Source organism: Mastigoproctus giganteus, chromosome 3, assembly GCF_048544385.1.
Source record: "Mastigoproctus giganteus isolate SK-2022 chromosome 3, ASM4854438v1, whole genome shotgun sequence".
Classification (NCBI taxonomy): domain Eukaryota; kingdom Metazoa; phylum Arthropoda; class Arachnida; order Uropygi; family Thelyphonidae; genus Mastigoproctus; species Mastigoproctus giganteus.
The window spans coordinates 100,485,293-100,506,192 of NC_143577.1; the positions used below are offsets into that span (position 1 = coordinate 100,485,293).

The 20,900-nt window shown below is 36.0% G+C and overlaps 1 protein-coding gene across 3 annotated transcripts in view; it reads left to right on the top strand.

Annotated features, from left to right (window-relative positions):
• The window catches only part of Usp39 (ubiquitin specific protease 39), a 324,799-nt gene that overhangs the window by 83,122 nt on the left and 220,777 nt on the right, over window positions 1-20,900 (top strand). For 2 of the 3 annotated variants that reach the window (XM_090370604.1, XM_090370607.1), the window contains one exon: window positions 18,075-18,211. In XM_090370604.1, the coding sequence (XP_090226730.1) occupies window positions 18,075-18,211 (137 nt within the window). Of the gene's footprint in view, window positions 1-12,422; window positions 12,475-18,074; window positions 18,212-20,900 lie in introns of those variants that run through there. The other variant, XM_090370606.1, reaches the window with a different exon arrangement.

The window sequence follows — 20,900 nt, forward strand, 5'->3', positions numbered from 1 at the left end:
CATATATTTGCTAAATGAATGACGAAGTGTTTGGGAGGTTTAGGTCTCTTTGCAGATAAGTTTGTTGTGTTAATTTTACTATTCATGATGTATTCAGTAGTAAGAAAAGTTCGGGATGACATGTTGTCAGAAGTAATGAAATTTTTGGATATGGTGTACACTTGGCAAGAATATTCCCAGCTCCTTGACATAATCAATGTAATTGGGCAACTGATATAATGAATATACAGATCTCAAATTACAACTTGGTGTGTTATGAGAAGAATTTGTGTCACTGAAGAAACGAGTGCTTGCCCTAGAAACAAATGTAACACACAAATATCTTCTGATCTGCCAAGTAATGCAACCCCAATTCAGATCCCAGAAAAGAATAGTCAAGTGCAGACTGCTGTGGTAGAAGATGACCTAGTTTTATTGATTGACTCTATTATCAGGGAAACGGATAACGGTTTTTGTAATAAAGTTAGGTGATCCAGAACAGTGTGTATTTGCGAGGAGCAACAATTGATGATGTTACTAACGTGTTGTTAGATTTTGCGGAGGAAAGGAGAGAATTATTATTCATGTGAGGACTAACAATATTAAACATATGTAACCTGACCACCTGTTGGATAAATATATGACTATGCTGAAAAAAATGCCGCAAGTTAGGTCAAAATGTGTATGTGTCTGCAGTTCTTCCTAGACACAATAGGAGGGATTGTATGCTGAAAGCCTTGTGGATTAACTTGAGGCATTCTGCGAGGCTTTGGGGAAGGGGAATTTTTATCAGCATGGAACGGCATTTGTAGGTAGAAGGAATCTGTTTTGTAGAGATGATATTCATTTGAACAAAGGTGGTGCAAGGTTGTTTGCTGGTATCATTGAGGATACCCTAAGAGTTCAAAGAAACTGCTAGTTAGTGAGGAGAAGGGTAATTTAGATCTGCATTTATCTGATGATATGGGTCAAAGTAATGTATTCACCTCATGAATTCTTGTTTGCTGCCACAACAGCCAATGTTGATAAGATGTTCTGAGGGTGGCAACGTTTCGATGGGGGGAAGATAAAGCTTGGGATACAAACCTAAATAACTTCAAGGGGTGTGTCAGGATTGAACTATACAAAATTACTTAGTCTTAACTGTGTCTATAGGAATGTCAGGAGTGTTGTCAATAAAATAAATAAATTTGAACTCCTGGTTAGAACAACTAATGCTGATATAACAGGGATAACAGAAATTGGTGATGACGAGTCCACCACAGTATGTATAATGTATTTAGGAAAAATAGAAGGGGTGGAGGGGGTTATGCTTCTTATCAAAATCAGCCTGAACACGAAAAGAGCTTTTGTTGTCTGCAGTTACGTGTGTCAGCATAGAATCTGTGTGAGTTAGTTGGAAGTAAAGGAACAATGAGAGTGGGAGTAATCTACAGACTAGAAGATTGTGAAGAATATGACAAGAGTCTTTACATGCTGATGGAATAGGCAAGCAATTGTGAATGTCTGATTATGGGTGACTTTAATCTGCCCCAGAGTGGTTGGAATTAGTGGTAGTGAAACTCACAATGGGAAAAATCTTTTTTTAAATAAATTAGATGTTTATTATTGGTACCAGTATGTTAGAGAATGTCTAGGGGTGAGAATATCTTTGACCTCATTATTAGTAATGAATCAGAGGCCATTACAGGGTTTAAACAGGTACCTCCTGACAATGGTACCTGTACTTAAACCATTGTCAGGAGGTGTCATGCAATTGTCAGTTTGACGATGAAGATGTTGCAGTAGTTAAAGCATGAGACTGACAGTTTAAGGCACTATATGGCATCTATGAATGTATTTGAATTATGAATGATGGCAAATGTATTTGAATTATGGAATGCTTTTAAAGCAAAAATCCCAGAAGCCATGAATGCATACATATCTTTAAGAAAATATTACAGGTGAATGATGCCGAAATCAATGACTGCAGAATTGGCTGGTGAAATAGAGCAGAAAAAAGATAGCATGGAAATAGAGCAGAAAAAGATAGCATAGGACAGTTAAAAGAGCAATGAAAATTGCTGAAGCCTACAACAGGTATAAGTTCATCTGTAATAGCACAACAAATTAGGTAAGGGAGGCCGAGGCTGCATATGAGAAAGCATTGGCTAAGAGAACAAAAAATGGGACAAAGAATTTTTCATGTATGTGAATACAACAGAGAAGAAAGCTCAGATTGGACCCTTGAGCACTGGGCATGGGAAAGTCTTAGATAATGTTGTGATGAATTGAATAGGTACTTTGCATCAATCTTTACCGACGAAAGACCCTTCATGTTGAGATGAAGCTGAGCCATATGAAATTAGTGATGTAATTTCAGATGATTTTTTAATAAAAACACTTTTGAGCATAAAGGCAAGTACTCCTGTATTTGATGGCATATATTTAGGACAATCACATAGGAAAACTCCGATAATGTAGGCTACAGAGCAACCAGGCACCTCAGAGATGACCTCATTGAGGTTTATAAGGCTCTGAGAAAGATTAGTACAGTGAGTGAATTTTCATTGTTATAAAGAATTCCAGAACTAGGGGTCATATATTCAAACTATAGGGGTTAAGGTTTAGATCTGATTGTAAGGAAGTTTTCTTTTAGCCAGTGAGTTGTAGATTGCTGGAACAAGTTGCCCTTGCATTTAGTTGAGGCTGACAGTTTGAATAAATTCATAGGTGAATTGGATAGTTACTTGTGTGAGGGGGAAGCATATAATTTATATTTTCTTAGCTACTTGTATTTTCTTTCTTTCTTTCTTTTTTTTTTTTTGCCAGTGCAGCAAACGCCTGTGGCTTCCTTGCGCTATGTGGCAAAAAACTATTACTAGTACTATAACGTGACCTCGACAATGTACCCTGCGTATCTGACAGTAGTGACAGGAAGATTATATGCTAACTGATTCGGAAGCCTCCTAGAGAGATATCAATAGGTATGATTTGGTGTTCTCTCTAGCGTCTAGCCCGTGAACACTATTTTAGAGCAAGGAAGATTGGATTTCCCATGATATTTAGCATTAGTAGTGGTGTATGATGCATGAAAGCAAGTTTATACAGCATCTCTCTCTCTCTCTCTCTCTCTCTCTCTAGGTGCCTCCGTAGCCAGGTGGGAAGGAGCAGCAGTGCGTAGCACATGCTTCTTGATTAGACTGGGGTTTGAGCCCGTCACCACCAAATACGGAGGATGCGGAAAAGGTCAGGGAATGACCACCGCATATCTCCGGAGCATTAGTTGCTAATGCTCCTAAAAACCAAACAATATCTCTCTCTCTCTCTCTCTCTCTCTCTCTCTCTCTCTCTCTCTCTCTCTCTCTCTCTCTCTCTCTCTCTCTCTCTCTCTCTCTCTCTCTCTCTCACACACACACACACACACACACACACACACACACACACACACACACACACACACACACACACACACACACACACACACACACTCTTCCCATTTCAACTATCCATTCCTTTCAATAGTTTGTTTGACTTTGGTAAATATATATATATATATCCCCAATATTTTAAATTAAATAAAATAAAACCTAAGCCAGTAGTATGGCAAAAACTGTAGAGCGAAAATTAACATAAAAATAACCCAAATAAACAAACGAAAAGAAAGAATAGATATAAATAGTAGCCCAGAAACCCTTGTATAATTTCGAACTTTAAATCGGGGGGGGTACCACTAAATTAATATGTAATTAGCATTATCCTAAAATTTGTATAGATTTTGTTAATTGGATTTAAAGTTCGAAATTATACAAGGGTTTCTGGGCTACTATTTATATCTATTCTTTCTTTTCGTTTGTTTATTTGGATTATTTTTATGTTAATTTTCGCTCTACAATTTTTGCCATACTACTGGCTTATGTTTTATTTTATTTAATTTAAAATATTGGATGTATTTCAGCTTCATATGGAGGAATTGCATGTCGCTGCCTCTAATGAATGCTTATTTATTTATTTATTCACTTTATTATAATTTAACTTATGTTAATATTTAATATAATTCAATGATAGTATATATTTCGGCTTCATATGGAGGAATTGCAAGTTGCTGCCTCTAATGAATGCTTAATTATTTATTCATTTTATTATAATTTAATTTTCGTCAACATTTAATAATTCAATAGTAATGGGTCGATATGCTAATTTAGCAACGCCTGTGCCGCCATCTATTTTCCTTTCTTTTTCTATATAAGCTGATTCAGCTTACAGTATGTCAGTGGTGTGGCTCTGCTCTAGAGTGCTGTCTGTTCTATAATTTATTTTTCGCTGCATAAGGACCACTGCCGTGCAAATCCTCTGCATTGGTGGATCGATCGGAGGAGGAGGAAGGGTGAATTGGTACTTCGATCTTTTCACCATTGCGACGATTTGTATAGCGATTGAAATGCAGCGACTCCATGACCATTATTGGTCTCGTGGTCCTCTGTCGATATGGGGCATGATGGTCAGTCTATTTTATTTTAATTTATTTTGATTTTGTTATCGTTTGGTAGTTCCTTTAACCCTCTTTTGGTGATATTTCACGTCTTTCGGAACATAAATTAATATGTAATTGGCATTATCCTAAAATTTGTATAGATTTTGTTAATTGGATTTAAAGTTCGAAATTATACAAGGGTTTCTGGGCTACTATTTATATCTATTCTTTCTTTTCGTTTGTTTATTTGGGTTATTTTTATATTAATTTTTGCTCTACAATTTTTGCCATACTACTGGCCTATGTTTTATTTTATTTAATTTAAAATATTGGATGTGTTTCAGCTTCATATGGAGGAATTGCATGTCGCTGCCTCTAATGAATGCTTAATTATTTATTTCTTTATTCACTTTATTATAATTTAACTTATGTTAATATTTAATATAATTCAGTGATAGTGCATATATATATATATTAATTAAATGTATTCATGACCTTATATATACAATGACTAGCTGTTAATATCTAGGCACCCACTGCATTGATAGTTGGTCATGTCCCACCCAAGCATGTCAGAAACAGCTCTAAATACAGTGGATTCCAGTTATTTGGGCCACCGATTAATTGGAGCAGCCATTTATTTGGGGCAAATCTTAAAAAACAGAACCCAATTGAGAAAATAGCCAGGGTTTACTCAGCTTGATTGGGACAACATGCCGTTTAATCGGGGCAGGAGACCGCAGCACTGGAGATTACCCTACGATTGTCTCTGACCATACTAGGTGGTTTGGTCGGATTTCTGGAGGTCACAACCATAAAACAATAAAAACAATTAGCAGTTACCTGTTTATTGGGCTTTTCTGTTAGTGTAATCCATCATAAACGGATAGTAAACTCGATCTTATTGAATTTGCGATAATACAGACAGCTGGAATTCTGTGGATTATTATGGTGAAATGTGTTTAAACTTCCATGGAATCTTCAATCATATAAAAACATTAATTTTCAGAATCTTTTCTTCATTCCTATTTTTAAAGTTTCGTAACTCATTACTCCGTTCTCACTTGCGTGTATCGTGTTACTTGCAATTTGTATGTGCCATGTTCTTTGTTATTGATTGCTTATCTTTTTACTGTTTTAAATTTTAACCCCCACCCACAAATGTCAACTAATTAGTATGTACATATTACAGTACGTATTAATTATTCCGATTTTCACGTATATTCTTCTGATTTTCACGTATCGTATAATTTTTTAATTGTTAAGGTAATAAAGGGTAAATTTGTGCTTAATATATCTTTACTTTGATAGCCTGTGGATAATATTCCTCCTATTTTTGCTAATTAGGATCACTTTTTAATAGAATTAAAATTCAATTCACAAACGTGATCACAATGACCTTACTACACAACTTATAGTGAACGGTACTTTACTATGGTGAGTCCATTGTAACGTGATTTGATTGTACAGGGAACCAATTGTAAAGTGGAGGTCCATTGTACCGTGAAACTTCGGATATTTGGGGCAGCCGCTTAATCGGGCCAAAATGTGCTAGTCCCAACGTGTCCCAAATAACCGGAATCGACTGTATACTCTAGAACTTAAAAGTGACAGTAGTACAATTATGAATGTAAGATGCTGTGATTGATGGATTTAGGACTTCCAGTGTGGAATGATATTAGGGTTGCTGTATAGCATTAGCAAATAATGCAAGAAAGCAAGCTTATACAGCATCAACAAAAAAAAAACAAAAAAAAAACGCCTCCCATTTCATCTGTTTATTCACCCCAGTACTTCGTTTAGTTCTTTCCTGAATTTATTTAAGCTCTCAACATACACCATGACAGATAGAAGTTTGTTCCTGTAATCAAAAACTTGCTGTCTAAAGGCATTTTCCTGCACATTTATTCTGGAATTGTCCTCCTTCTCATCAACAGTATCAAAGGCTATGCCCCATCAAGTATGTAATCCTGGTAAGAGGAAGAATCCCATCAACATTGGGCTTGCTCAAACCATTCAAAGCCTTAAACATCTCAATCAAATCTGCTTGTAGGTGCCTAGTCTCTGGACTCTGCAGTTTACAGAACTGAAGCCTTTCTTGCTAATAGCACCCATTTTTTCCTCTCACCAATCTTGTTGTTCTTCTTCGTGCTCATTACAGAAGCTGTACATCCTTCCTAAAATGAGGCCTCCAGATCTGTATGCAGTACTCCTTGCTTGGCCTGACCTTTGCCTTATACAAAGGGATAATCACCTCCTTATGCTTTTTAGGAAAATGCTTGTATATCATTAACAAACCCCATGAGCTGTCCTGGCTGCGCCTGATTGTACTGCTCAGAGAACTTCAAGTGTAAAAAAAAAGTAAAGTGCAGCCATTATCAACCCACTGCAGGATGGAAGCCTCCTCAACAATTCATGCTGAGGGAAATGGACCATAATCTGCCACGCTGGTCCAGTGCGGGTTGGCAGATCGACCGTATTCAGCAGTCAGGGGCTTGAACCCCGATCTACTCAAAGAGTGTGTGCTACTGCATTCCCGCTCCTGCCCACTCGGCTGCACAATTACCTATAGTTCTTTTTCATTCTCTGCTGCCATGGGTGCAGTACCACATAGTTGGTACATTACTCTGGGATTACTGATACCTATAGGCACCTCCGTAGCCAGGTGGATAGGAGCAGCTGTGCGCAGCACACGCTTCTTGATTAGACCGGGGTTCGAGCCCGTGACCACCAAATACGGAGGATGCGTAAAGGTCAGGGAATGACCACCACATAACCCCAGAGCAATATGGCCTTATTTGCTAATGCCCATAAAAACCAAATAACAAACAAAACTGATACCCATATGCATTACTATGCACAATGTAATGTTAAACTTTAGTTTTCACTTCAATGTTAAACTTTAGTTTTCACTTCAATGTTAAACTTTAGTTTTCACTTCAATGTTAAACTTTAGTTTTCACTTCAATGTTAAACTTTAGTTTTCACTTCTCAGCACCTCTGCCTAACTTTTCTAGTTCTAGTTGCAGTAGAACAGTGTTGTTAATGTCATTAACAACCCTGCCAACCTTTGTATCATCTTCAGTCTTGGACATTAACCTGATATACCTTCATCAGTATCATTGATAAATATAGGAAACAAGCCCAACACCGAACCCTTCGGACTCTACTGATAACATTAGCCCATGAAGAGCAGTGTTCATTGATTAACACTCTGTCTTTTCCCAATCAACCATTCTTAGTTTGAATTTATCCCTTTATCCATAGCAGCAACTTGCCCTTAATGGCACTCTTCTCCAATTTGTACTGTTATATTTTATATGCTACAGTATCAAAAGCTTTCCTGAAATCCAAGTATATTATATCAAAATTATTTTTTCCATACAGTTCCTTTTGTGACCACATTGTAATATTGAATTAAATCGGTCAGACAAGATTTCCCCTTAAACCCATGCTGTGTCTGAACTATGACTGCAGTCTTGTGTAGGTAATCCTGCATTACTGCTTTAACCAGAGCCTCAATTATTTTCTCTTGAACAGAAATTAAACTAACAGGTGTGTAATTATATGTGTCACCCTTTGATCCCTCCTTTGTGAATTGTGAATATTCTCATATCTCTAACCGTGGGGAACTCAATTGAATCCAAGGGTGCTCTCATAATTATGGTTGCAGGTTTGCTTACTTCCTTTGCTTCCTCCATTGAAGTTACTGGATAGATCCCATCCACCCCAGTTCCTTTCTTCTGTTTAACTTCAGCAATTTCTCTTCCACTTTCCTCTCCGTTATTACAAAATCATTTAGCTTCCTGTTAGAGTTTGATAAACTTCTTGCCTCCACCCCTATAGAGAATTCCTCATGTATGGATGTTGATTCAAAATACTCAATTCAGTTTGTCAGCTACCTCAGCAGAATCATCAACGGTTGAACATTTGATATCAATTAGACCAATCTGATTCATCCCCTTCCTTCCTTCCAGCCTTTACATAATTGAAGAAGTCTTTGCTGTTTTTCTTTGTATCCTTTGCCAAATATTTCTCATAATCTGCTATATCTTGCCTAAACTTCTTATATCTACCATAGGCTTCTGTCACCTGATAATTTATCTGCATCCCATGCATTTTTCTTCTCTGCTATGAATCAGGTGTATTAGTAATGGCCGCATGGTGCAAGAAGGCCTATGGTTTATGCTGCACCAACCAAAAAAAAAAAAAACCTCAAATAAAACAATGATAACAAAAGAAAAAAATAAAAAATAATAATTAATAAAAGAAAAGGAAATTAAACCTATCATCCTATTCACTTCCCTCACCGAAGGTACTATCCAGATGACCTATGAATTCCCTCAAACTGTCAGCCTCTACCACCCATGTAGGCAACTTATTCCAGTAATTTATAACTTGCTGGCTAAAATAAAACTTCCTGCAGTCCAATCTAAACATTACCCCCGTAACTTGAATTTATGTCCCCTAGTTCTAGCATCATTTAAAATCTTGAAAATTTTATCCTCATTCATTTTACTGATGCCTCTCAGAGCCTTAAACACCTCAATCAAATCTCCTCTAAGGTGTCTAGTTTGCGAACTCTGCAACCCACATATTCAAAGTCTTTCTTCATAAGGACGCCCTTTTGCTGATCTCACCAGATAAGTTACCCGTCTTTGCACCCTTTCAAGAAGCTTGATGTCTTTCTTTAGGTGTGGTCTCCATACTTGAACACAGTATTCCAAGTGTGGTCTAACAAAAGCCTTATATAATGAGATTATCATGTCCCTATCTCTATTTGCAAAAGTTCGATAGATCATCGATAGGACACCATGGGCCTTCCTTGCAACCTGTTTACAATGCTCAGAGAATTTCATGTCTGACATATCGTAACACCCAAGTCCCTTTCCTCCAGTACTGGGTTTAGTTGAACTCCACCAAGTGAATAAGTTATTTTGAGATTACTGTTTCCCAGGTATAATACCTTACACTTTGTTGGATTAAAGCATAGCTGCCATTTTTCTCACCATTCCTGAAGTCTATCTAGGTCTCTCTGAAGAAGCTCAGCTTAACAGTGATCATTAACTACTCTACCAATTTTAACATCATCTGCAAATTTAGACATCACACCCTCTATCCCTTCATCGATGTCGTTTATGAAAATTAAAAACAGTGGTCCTAATACTGATCCTTGGGGAACCCCACTTCTTACATCAACCCAATCTGAGGAATAGACATTTATCACAACCCTCTGCCTCCTGCCCTGAAGCCATCCTGCTATCCATCTAAGGATTTTCCCAGTGATTCCAACCTGTTCCAGCTTATAAAGCAACCGCTCATGTGGGATGAGTCAAAAGCTTTGCTGAAATCTAAATAAACAATGTCGAAATTATTCCCTAAATCCAGCTCGTGAGTGACCCTTTCAAAATAACGAACCAGATTTGTTAAACATGATTTTCTCTTTACAAAACCATGCTGAGTATCCTTGAGAATTTCAATTCTATCCAAATGATCCTGAATTCCACCCTTGATCATTGCCTCCATGATTTTCCCTACTACTAAAGTCAGACTGATAGGTCGATAATTTCCCACTTCACTTTTAGAGCCACCCTTATGCATTGGCACTTTTCCAATCCAACGGAATCTCCTCAGAGTCTAGTGATGCTTGCATAATTAGCCTCAATGGTTCAATGCACTCACTTGCTGCCTTCCTTAAGATTATAGGGTATATTCCATCAACTCCAGGAGCCTTACTGGCCTGTAGGCTCGAAAGTTTTTTCATTAAATAATCTTGCGAAATTTCAATATCATTAATTACATATTTGCATCAGTTGGTAGATTGCTGGAGTCTTGAGTCCCTGACGAGCTCCCAGATGCATTATTCTCGAGAGCAAGCACCCGTTTTTTCAGTGACTCAAATTGTTCCATCAGTGCACCAAATTGTAATTTAAGATCGTAGCACTCTTTACATCGATCACAAAGAAAAGAATTCCCAGGTGAGCTGTGATTAGTCACCAGGTCGACCTTGGAAAACATTTCACAGGTTCTGCAACAGTTTAAATCATGACTCACCCGTAAATCTCATTAGTCTCATTAGTTCATATGACATTCATCATGGCGCCTCCATAGCCAGGTGGGCAGGAGCAGCAGTGCGTAGCACATGCTTCTTGATTAGACCGGGGTTCGAGCCTGGGAGCCACTAAATATGGAGAATGCGGAAAAGGTCAGGGAATGACCACCGCATATCCCCGGAGCAATATACTAACGAACATTTAATAAACACCATCACTGCATTCTCCCCTGGCCTGCAAAATCTTGCTGCTAGGCCTACACCACAACTGAAGAAAAAGAGTAAGCTGAGGTTCCCAGAGTGTGCAGTGCAGAAAGCAAGAGTTGAACAAATGAAATAAAAGCCAGAAGAATGAATGAGAGTGTGTGTGTGTGAGAGAAAGAACACAAACCATAAATGTTACAGACACACTAACCCTAGTTTTAATCTTTTATATTCTAACTTATTTAGCTTAATTATTATGCATTAGTATTTAAATATACATTACACACCATTGCATCCCCACCTGGTGTGTGCAACAAAAAAAAAAAATTTGAATGAGTGAGTGAAAAAATATATATATACTATAAAATGCGAGGAAAAAAGTATAAAAATAAAATGCTCATAGAGTTAGAATGCTGATTACGGATGAAGTAAATGTCTGTCCATCTCTTCCACCTGATAACACACAGCTCTGCTGCCAGTGGAACCTGGCGATCTGTATTGTGCTCCCTTGCATGGTACCTTTACTTCCTCCCCCCCATCTATCACCTCCCCTATTTCCCCTGGTGGGGCTTATCCTCACTGATATTTCTTGGTCCACCTTCCCTATCATCCCCATACTTCTATCGGTACCCTTCAGTATTCTTCCCTACTCTAACTTAATGAAAGTTCATCGTGCTGGCTCTTAATCTAAATTAAACGTAACTTAGCGTCTAAATTTAACTCTACCCTAACTTAAATTCCATTCCGGCCTTAACCTAATTTCCAGCACTTAATTTTTTTTATTTATATATAGGCACTAGCCACTGAAAGCTAAGGAAACTAGGTCACAGGGCCTGCCCGAGTACAAACTTCTACTGCAACCTCTATGCCTGACATGCCTCCTTGGGGTGAAGTGCGGGCAATTGGGGGGATTCCACTAGAGGCCCAACAGCTAAAAGGTCAGAGGAGCAATACTTCAAAACATTACACGCCACAATAACACACTTACACTTTTTTAGTAAAATCTCTGGCCTTCACAGAGTTCTGTGTTACATAGAGTACACAATGGAGAGATAGGGGAACCTCTGGTGCCATTAGACCCAAAACACTTTACACTTTATTCAAATTCTGCATCACTTATGTTTTAATGACATCATGCCTCTGATTTCCCCAGAATGTCTATGTTTTCTGTTTTAATCAGTACTTCAGATTCATTAGTGATCCTCATTCTACTTAAAATGAAACCTATATGTAGTACTTAAGGTGTAGCTTGCTGTTGCATTATACAATGAGATAATCACCTTAAGAATTTCATTTCAGACTACAATTATTTTGTGAAGCTCTCAAGATTTGTTCATGAATTATTAGTTTAGAATATCAACTAATGTAGATTTTTATACTTAATAGTTTTGAGAGATTTTGTTATTATAATGGGAATTATGAAAAATTCAGCAGTTTTTAGAGTATAGGTGACCATACAAGAACAGAGGGGATATAGATTGGCTGGACTTTAAAAAAAAAAAAAAATTATATACAGGTAGCCCTCATTTTGCACTGATTCTAAATAGCGCCGATCACTGACTGCGACTGCAGTTTTATTTTTATTTTTGCAATTTTTTTATAAATTGAAAGTTTAAAATCGTCAGACAAAATTTATCTGCATCATACTGTACTATGTATCATGCACTGTTCATGTGATTTAGGATAATCTGAGCCAATCATCAATTAGCTCAGATTATCCTAAATCACATGAACAGAGAAAGATCCCCGCCATCAAAGTAGCCACTCGTGGATGCGGGTGGTAAAGGTCAGTGCAGTGAATCATTCAGTTGGTTGTTGTTTACGCTATTTGCACATGTTGGAAATTTATTTCGCTAACATTTTTTTATTAATTGTGCTATTAATAAATTAAATAATAATAGTGATAGTCGTGTGCAGCTTTTGCCAATTGTGTTATAAAGTTTTTAATTTAATAGAATGAAGAGAGACACCATACCTGGTAAAAGTAGTTCATTGAATTGTAGTGCAATATTCGGAGGATGGAATCTGGTGAAAGCTGCCCTAATGTGTGTAGGGCTATGAATATGCCTCCATCGACTATTATTACAAGTATGAAGAATGCTAATAAAATAAAACAATCAATGCAAAGTTGTAGGTAAAACTTTTGGTGCCTGGAACCTAACCCCGATTTCCAATTGACTCCATTATATAAAGGGTTCCATTTGTGCCTGTCCCCCTAGAAACCTAATTCCGACATAAATCGAGGCTATCTGTACCAGATTTATGTATTATGCTTTTTTAGATTGTTAATGTCATCATTGTTTCTGTGTATTTTGCAACATAAATTTATTCATTTTATGAGACATTCAGTATTTTGTTCATAGTTTTATAGAGCACAATCCAGTCATTGAAAGACAGATTTGAGTTGATCATAAAACATGATCAGTTCTGATATGGAGTTAGAAATATAGCTGGTAATAAGAAAGTCAGTTCTCTTATTAGTTTTTATGATGAATTAAAATATTTGTGAAACAAAAGCAGTTATTTTCACCGAAAATCACACAATTAACGTGCTCAAACAATTTGATGGCATCGCCAGCAAATCTTTTCATGGTGCTGAGGATTCTTGTAACCTTGCTAGTACCAGTGGCCAGTGCCGAAGGGAGCTTTTTGAAGAAGTTAATCAAAAGCCTACTTTTTTTTCCATATGACACAAGGTTGATTGGATGGATTGAACATGCCATCTCCAGGATTTAGACCTTGATGGAATGATCGAAAGGTTTTCAGCTGTTAAGGCCTGAAAAGTTAATCGTTGAAGCATTAAATTGAATGATTCTATAATAATTAATGTTTCTTGTTAAATTAATGTATTATATTTTTATGTTAAGATTTTAATAATGGAATGAGATAAACAATAAAATTATCAAAAAATTTATATTTTATTTTTAAACTGAAAAACCTTTTTCAGCTTATGTGAATGGGATGGGGGCATTGCTGCAACAACTCTTTTGAGCCATTTCAGTCTGGTTCATATGATTCTTTTGGTATTTTTATATGCGGATTCCCTAAGATAAAAGAAATACATTTATGTCTATTTACTTGTTCATTTAATTTGAATTAGCTTCCGTTTCAGGCTGTTCTTTATACTTTCTCTGAATGTTTCAGTGAATTAAAAGCTTTAATGAGGATCATCTTTATTAAGAGCATTTTACTAATGTAGGATGATAAATCTTGGATTTTAGGAGCTTTGTAATCCTCCTTAGACTACTGCTGGAAATTCCTAACTCTGCAGATCATCACCTTTTTGAATTTTTGGGACCTTTTTCTAAGATTTCTTCCACTTTGCTCTTATTAGGTAATAAGACAAGTTAATTAAATCTGCTTGAATTATGGAAGATTGTGCACACTTCCCATTGCATCAAACTTGTGCTTTCTTGTGTGTTCAGTTTTTCCCCAAACCTTCTTAAATTGATGAGCAGTCACTTTAATAGTCTTTCAATTTTGTAGCCATTCAATTATTTGGATATTTATTTGTTTATTACAGTGTTTCTCAACCTTTTCATTGTTGCGACACTTTTAAAGACACTAAAAATTTGCGGCACACTTTGAAAGATGCTAAAATTTTGTGGCACACTACAATCACTATTATACTCATATATATATAATATATATTTATAACATCTATTAGAAATATCTATGAATACAATTTATAAATAAAAATTATATATATTCACAAACTGGAAGTTATTTCTGTTGGGTATATTTAATAATACATTTATTATTTGTTTTAAATGCTTTAATGTTCTTTTTTGGACATACATGAATTGCATGAAATTTAAAAGAAAATATGTAAAAATTAACATAATTATATAAATATAAAAAAATATACAATTATAACATTTTAATCAGTGAGACGGTTGGGTTTGATGGGACGCACAGTTTTTTAATACGAGGATATATTGTGGATAGGATTACTCTCAGCTCCTTTTCTACTAACTTTAGTCTCTCTTGTTTTTGTTTGTTTAATCTCGTTTAAAGCAGAAAACCCTGTTTAGCACAAGTAGGAAGTGGAAAATGACAATATTTGCCATTTCGGAAATTCGTGGCTATTCATTTTGATTCAAAATTTGCTAATATTAGTGTTATTTAAGTGAATTTGCAGCAACATTCACTACGGATCTCAGCCAATTCTTCTTCCTTCTGCAGATTAAATCAGAAGGTTTCTTGTTGCAAATAGTTCTCTACCCACAAATATTTTTTGGTATCAGTGGATTTTGTCTTTAACAGCTGCAATGTTTTACTTATTACATTAATTATTTTTGTATAATTCGTTGTGGCAGTCAAGTGAAACATTTCTAAATTTTTTTCATTTACATATTTTTTCCGTATACTCAACTTTTCTTTAAAGGTGAACAACTTGTCAGTAGAAGTGAGTAAATTTTCCTATGGGCCTTTGCATACTAATATTTAATTTATTAAGCTGTGCAAATAAATCTGCTAGAAAAACTAATTTACACTTCAAATTTCATCACTTAAATAATCAGAAAATTTGATTGCTCCAGTGAAAAAAAAAAAAAAAAATTAGCATTTCCCCACACAACTCGTACATACGCATAAGTACATTTCCTCAGTCTGCATTATTTTATAGAGAAATGATCAGACTCCAGTTTCTTACATAATTTTCTAAAAATACATATTTTTTGTGGTCTAGTTTTGATATAATTGGCCATTTTAATCACTTGATTAATTAAGTACAAGTTTTAAGTCGGGTACAACTGTGTTCGCTACCAGAACTTGTCTGTGTATAAAATCTGTGTATATTAGTCAGTGCGTTGACTAATATTTGAATTGTCATTTTACTAAGTTTACAAATTCTTTTAGTGCTCCTGTCATCGCAATGGCGCCTCCGTAGCCAGATGAGAAGGAGCAGCTGCGTAGCACATGCTTCTTGATTAGACCGGGGTTCGAGCCCGTCACCACCAAATATGGAGGATGCGGAAAGGTCAGGGACTGACCACCGCATATTCCCGGAGCAATATGGCCTTAGTTGCTAATGCTCCTAAAAACCAAATAACAACAACAACAACCTGTCATTGCGGGAGCGTCGGTACAAATGCCAATGCACGACTTCCTCAAATATACCACACTTTTGTAAATAATTATTCATTGCTTTGAAAATATCCTGGCCAGTTGTTCTTTCGTTGAGTTCTTTACAACAACAACAACAACAAAAAAAAAAATAAATAATAATTGTGTCGTTTTCGATAACCCTGACAAATGCTGTTAATTTGGCTTTCCCGCTAATATCTGTAGAATCATCTACTTTCAATGCAAACAGTTGCCAAAGAATTAACTGAATATAAGATATAAAAAAACAAAGGAAATTTCTTACTATGCTGCTTACAAGTTGTACTCATACAAATGCAGGGTGCCTGGGAGAGTTTCTCAAATGATAAGAATGGCTAAATAAAGGTGAGCAGATCTACTACTAGGAAACAAAAGGTGAATAAAGGATTAAAGGCGAACATCTAGTAATATGAATCAAAACGTGACGTCACATTGACAGCTGGAAGGGGCTGGGATCGGTGAAATGTAAATACTTTTTATTTGAATTAATTTTTATTATAAAACTTGGATTTAGTAATTTTTTTTTATTTACATTTTCTGCAGCACACCTGAAGCATACTCATGGCACACTAATGTGCCGCAGCACACAGCTTGAGAAACATTGGTTTATTAGTTTGAATGTGGTACTCATTGTTGTCAGCTAACCTAAAAGAAAATATTAGTGTATACATTTTCAAATATTTATTTTAATATTTCCATTTTTGTGTACAAAGCATGTTTCCTGAATTATGGCCTACACTTAAACTCTAAGTGAGCAGTCTAACGTGTTTTGAGAAATCATATGTATACTTTGTTAAGTGAGAGTAAAAAGTTATCCCATTTATAACCTTAAAAAGTGGGCAAAAAGTAATTTAGAATTGTGAAAAATTCATATTTTTATATTAAAAACATTTCATTTTACATATATATATATGTGGTCTCAGTTTCAATCTCAATAATGTTCATTTCCAGTCTGCCAAATCTTACAGTCTGCCAAACCCCATTTACTCTTTCTGACAGAAACCCAATTATCAGTTGATTCAGCCACTGCCCATCTCAGTTATCTGAATTATTCACTGTATGATTCCTTTCGCTTCAAAGGTGGTACTTGTATATATATATACATTCTGATACTCCGTGTCTGCTATGGAGGCCCCTTTTTACTCCGTGTCTTGATAATTTGAGTGTGTGGCTGGAATTGAGTTGTGAAGTGCGTTAGTGGACTACCAACAGGTGCTGCCTGAATTACAAGCAGCCATGCTGTTGACAACCTGGATGCTGTTATCCTGTTGTCGATTGACGATAAAACCCAGATAGACAGGATAAAACCTGGCTTTATTGAAGGATTATATATTTTAATTTCTCCATGTTCATTGAGGGTTGCTGTGTTAGATTTGCCTATATGCAGAGTGTATATAAGAAATTAAGGCAAAAAAACTTCACATCATTTTAAATGATGCATATGGTCCATTTAACTTGGAGGAACTTTTAAGGTTATTATTGTATTAAAATTACTCTTATATCATGTGAAAATTAATACTATAGTTTATTAGGCTGTTTGCCTACATTACTAATATAGGCGAACAGCCTGATAAAAGTGTAATTTAGATGAACAGCCTAATGAACTACAGTATTAATTTTCACTTGGTATGAAAGTGGTTTTAATATAATAATAACCTTAATGAAAAAAACAACCATGTAGCATCCTTCCCTAACTATATTGAAGGATCTTGTTGGTGATATTCAAGTTTTTTTTTTTTTTTTTTGCCAAACAAAACTTTACTGTTTCCTGTAGTAGCAACCAATTTACCTGGCTTGCTACTGCCACAGAGTGAGTCAGCCGAATGCTGGCAGATATTAACCCAAGTGTCAAATTATGGAGAGATAGGAATGTATCCTCTGTTTATGCCAGTTATTAATCTGAAAATTGCTTTGATTTGAGGCATTTTGATTTACCATACTTTCTAAGAATTTCTTCTGTTGTAACCTGTATTAATTTCCTTTTGCGCATTAGGGGTTCTGTCTTCCTTATAAAATTTCTGATGTTTGGAGTGATACAATTTTTTTAAACAAAAAATTGCAACTTAAATAGCTACTTTAAGTAGCTATTTAAGTTGCAATTTTTTGTTGAAATGCAATTTTCATGGTTTTGGGTTCCACAATTTCACTTTAATGGGCAAAATTGTTTAATCATTTTTAAGTTTCAAATGATATTATTAACCTGTATAACATAAATTGTGAGTATATTTCTCTTGTATATAAAGCCCGTCAAAAATAAATATTAAGAATTCTTTTCTGCAGGTCGTGGACCAAACACCCATGCCTATATGCACAGTGTTCAAGCAGGTCACCATGTTTTTCTCAATCTACAGACTTTGCGCTTTTACTGCCTTCCTGATAATTATGAAATTATTGATTCATCACTTGATGATATTACTGTGAGTATATTTATTTAATTTTTGATATGGTATATGATTAGCAAATTAACCTTTATATATACAGGATATTTCAATTAAATTGCACTGGGGACTTATTTTTGAGGTTAGGCTATTTGTTATCTTTGCTTTTTTTTTTTTTTTTTAATATTTGGGCTAAAATTTTTGAATTGGTTAAGATCGGACTAATTATTAGCAATCCAAATGGACTTCTTGATTTATAAATTAAAATTTTGCATAATCAATTGCTTTTTTCTGAGTGGCAAATTGTATCTCCATTGTATGTTTAGTCTAAAATATCTTGCTGATTCTGAAACAAACAAGCAAACTGATTTTATTTTTATTTATGTATGAAGTACAGGGAATAAACGAAGTATCAAGACTGTGCCATTTTTATACTGTGTCATTGAGACTCATGGAGAGAAAAAAAGTAGTTATTAGGCAAAAATTTAATTTAGAAATCATAAAATCTAAATGGTAATACTTAATTCAATTTTAAAATCAAATTCAAAATTTTAGTTCAAGCCCAGATACAAATAATCTAAACCTAATAATTTAAATTGAAAACCTAAAAAATACAAAAAAACCTGAAAAACCTCGGTGCCTTTTAATTGAAATATATTCTTCAAGGGGTGTCTGGAAAATAAGCTAGACAAATCTTTTATGTTGATTAATTTATTGACACAGAAATAAAGGTCTAATATTGTATCTGGAGTAGAGGTGTCAATATAATTTTTATAAATTGCTGCTATGAATTAGTTACTCATCTTATCAACAGATAGGTACATACTGTAAGAAATCACAATCAAGAAACTGCAGTCAGACCTTCAGTCTTCTAATATCTTCACCAGTTTCAAACTTCTTCCCTGATAGTTGTTGTTTCAGAGGCTCAAAAAGTTTTTAAATTAATGTAGTAAGCTGTTGATTTAGGACAAACAGAAACAAATCAATTTAAGGAGTTTAGAGTTATTCATGCTGTGTGTTTCAATTCATTTTCTACAATAAATTAAGTTAATGTTCCTTTAAACTCCTTTAATCCTATGTGGCTGACCTGGAGTATAAATAGATAATTTATTTATGGCTGTTTAAAATCGTTCATACTTATGCCTTGAACCTTTGCTTGGGTCACATTGCTGAATATGGTGTGGCTTTGTCATGAAATAGGACCACACATTTTTGTAGCAGTCCCAGTTTAAATTGATGAATAGAATCTTTCACTTCATCTAGGATGAAGGAGTAATGGGTGACATAGTGACCCTTTTAGGAATGGCAGTGCCTCCTCAAAAGCATGGTGGGAATAAGTTTTTTGGCAAGCAGGTGACGATGGTTGTTTCAAGGTCATATGTCCTAAATCATATAGGAATATACAATAAAATATAATAGTTATTACAATTAAATTAAAATATATTAATCTTCAGAAAGACACGATATGACCCTGGCAGCCTGCATGTCATTAAATTCCACAACAACAACAACTACAATTTATAAGACGCAGTCATTCTATTGTAATTTGTTTGTGTGTTTTTCTTAAATGAGGAAGTACATTAGTCAAAATTCTGTTTTAAATTTTTAAAATATTCAATATGTTTACCAACTTTAATAAAACAGGCCTACGTGCTCTGGATTCATAATGCGAAAATTTATTTTTATTTTGTTACACAGAGCATTAATAAAACTACAATAAATAAATTAGCTTTCGGCTGGGTGGCAGCCTTCATCGGATTAAAATACTTGAATGGCAGTTGGAATAGAGATGCACTGCCAGGATGGTGCGTGAGGCACGTGGTTAATTGTTTGTTGATGTTTGTGGCTGTGACGTATGGTGGTGACGTGGCCAGCGTTTGTCTATGGATAGAATTACTGACTCTGTGATGGGGTTAACTTGACAACCACTGTTCCTGTTCAAAGCGGTGTCCGAGCATTTTATATTTAGCGATTCCAACCAGGTACGCCTCAGGTAATGGTCGGACCTGTCCACAACCACGACATCGCGGTGTGGGTCGATGTCGTGGTGGGTTGTCCAGACATGCTCGGCGATAGCTGAGTGTTCTACATCTGCCAAACGGATCGCCCTTTTATGTTCTGAGAGACGTTTCTCGAGTCGACGTCCAGTCTCTCCAAAGTAGCAGCTCGTGCAGTCACGGCAAGAGATGCGATAGACCAAACCACTCTGTAGTATGGTGGGGACAGGTGTTTTTATGTTGGAAAGGAGAGAACGCAGTTTCTTGCCTGGGAGTTGGATGCACTTTATCCCATGCGATTTTAGGATTCTACCGATCTGCTGTGACAGGTTGGGGTAGTATGGGATGAATGCCCTCGTGGATGACTCGTCACTGTTGGCGTTGCTGTTGGTCGTCACGTTGTCGCGTGCTTGTAGATCACACCTGTCAAGGACGTCGATGGGGTAGCCACACCTCGTAAGGTCTACTTTGACTCTGGTGATCTCTTTGCGTCTTTCATCTGCGGAGCTGGAGTGTGTCCAGGCGCGAGTTAGCAAGGTTCGGGCAGTTGAGAGGAGGTGGCCCCGTGCGTGTGCTGACTGGAAGTTGGTAAATTGGCCAGCACACATAGGCTTACGATAAACTGTCATCTTCAAGCATGTGTTTTCGCGCCGGACAAGTGTATCTAGGTATGGTATAGAGTTGTTCGACTCCAGCTCAATCGTGAATTTTATGAAGGGCGATAGTGAGTT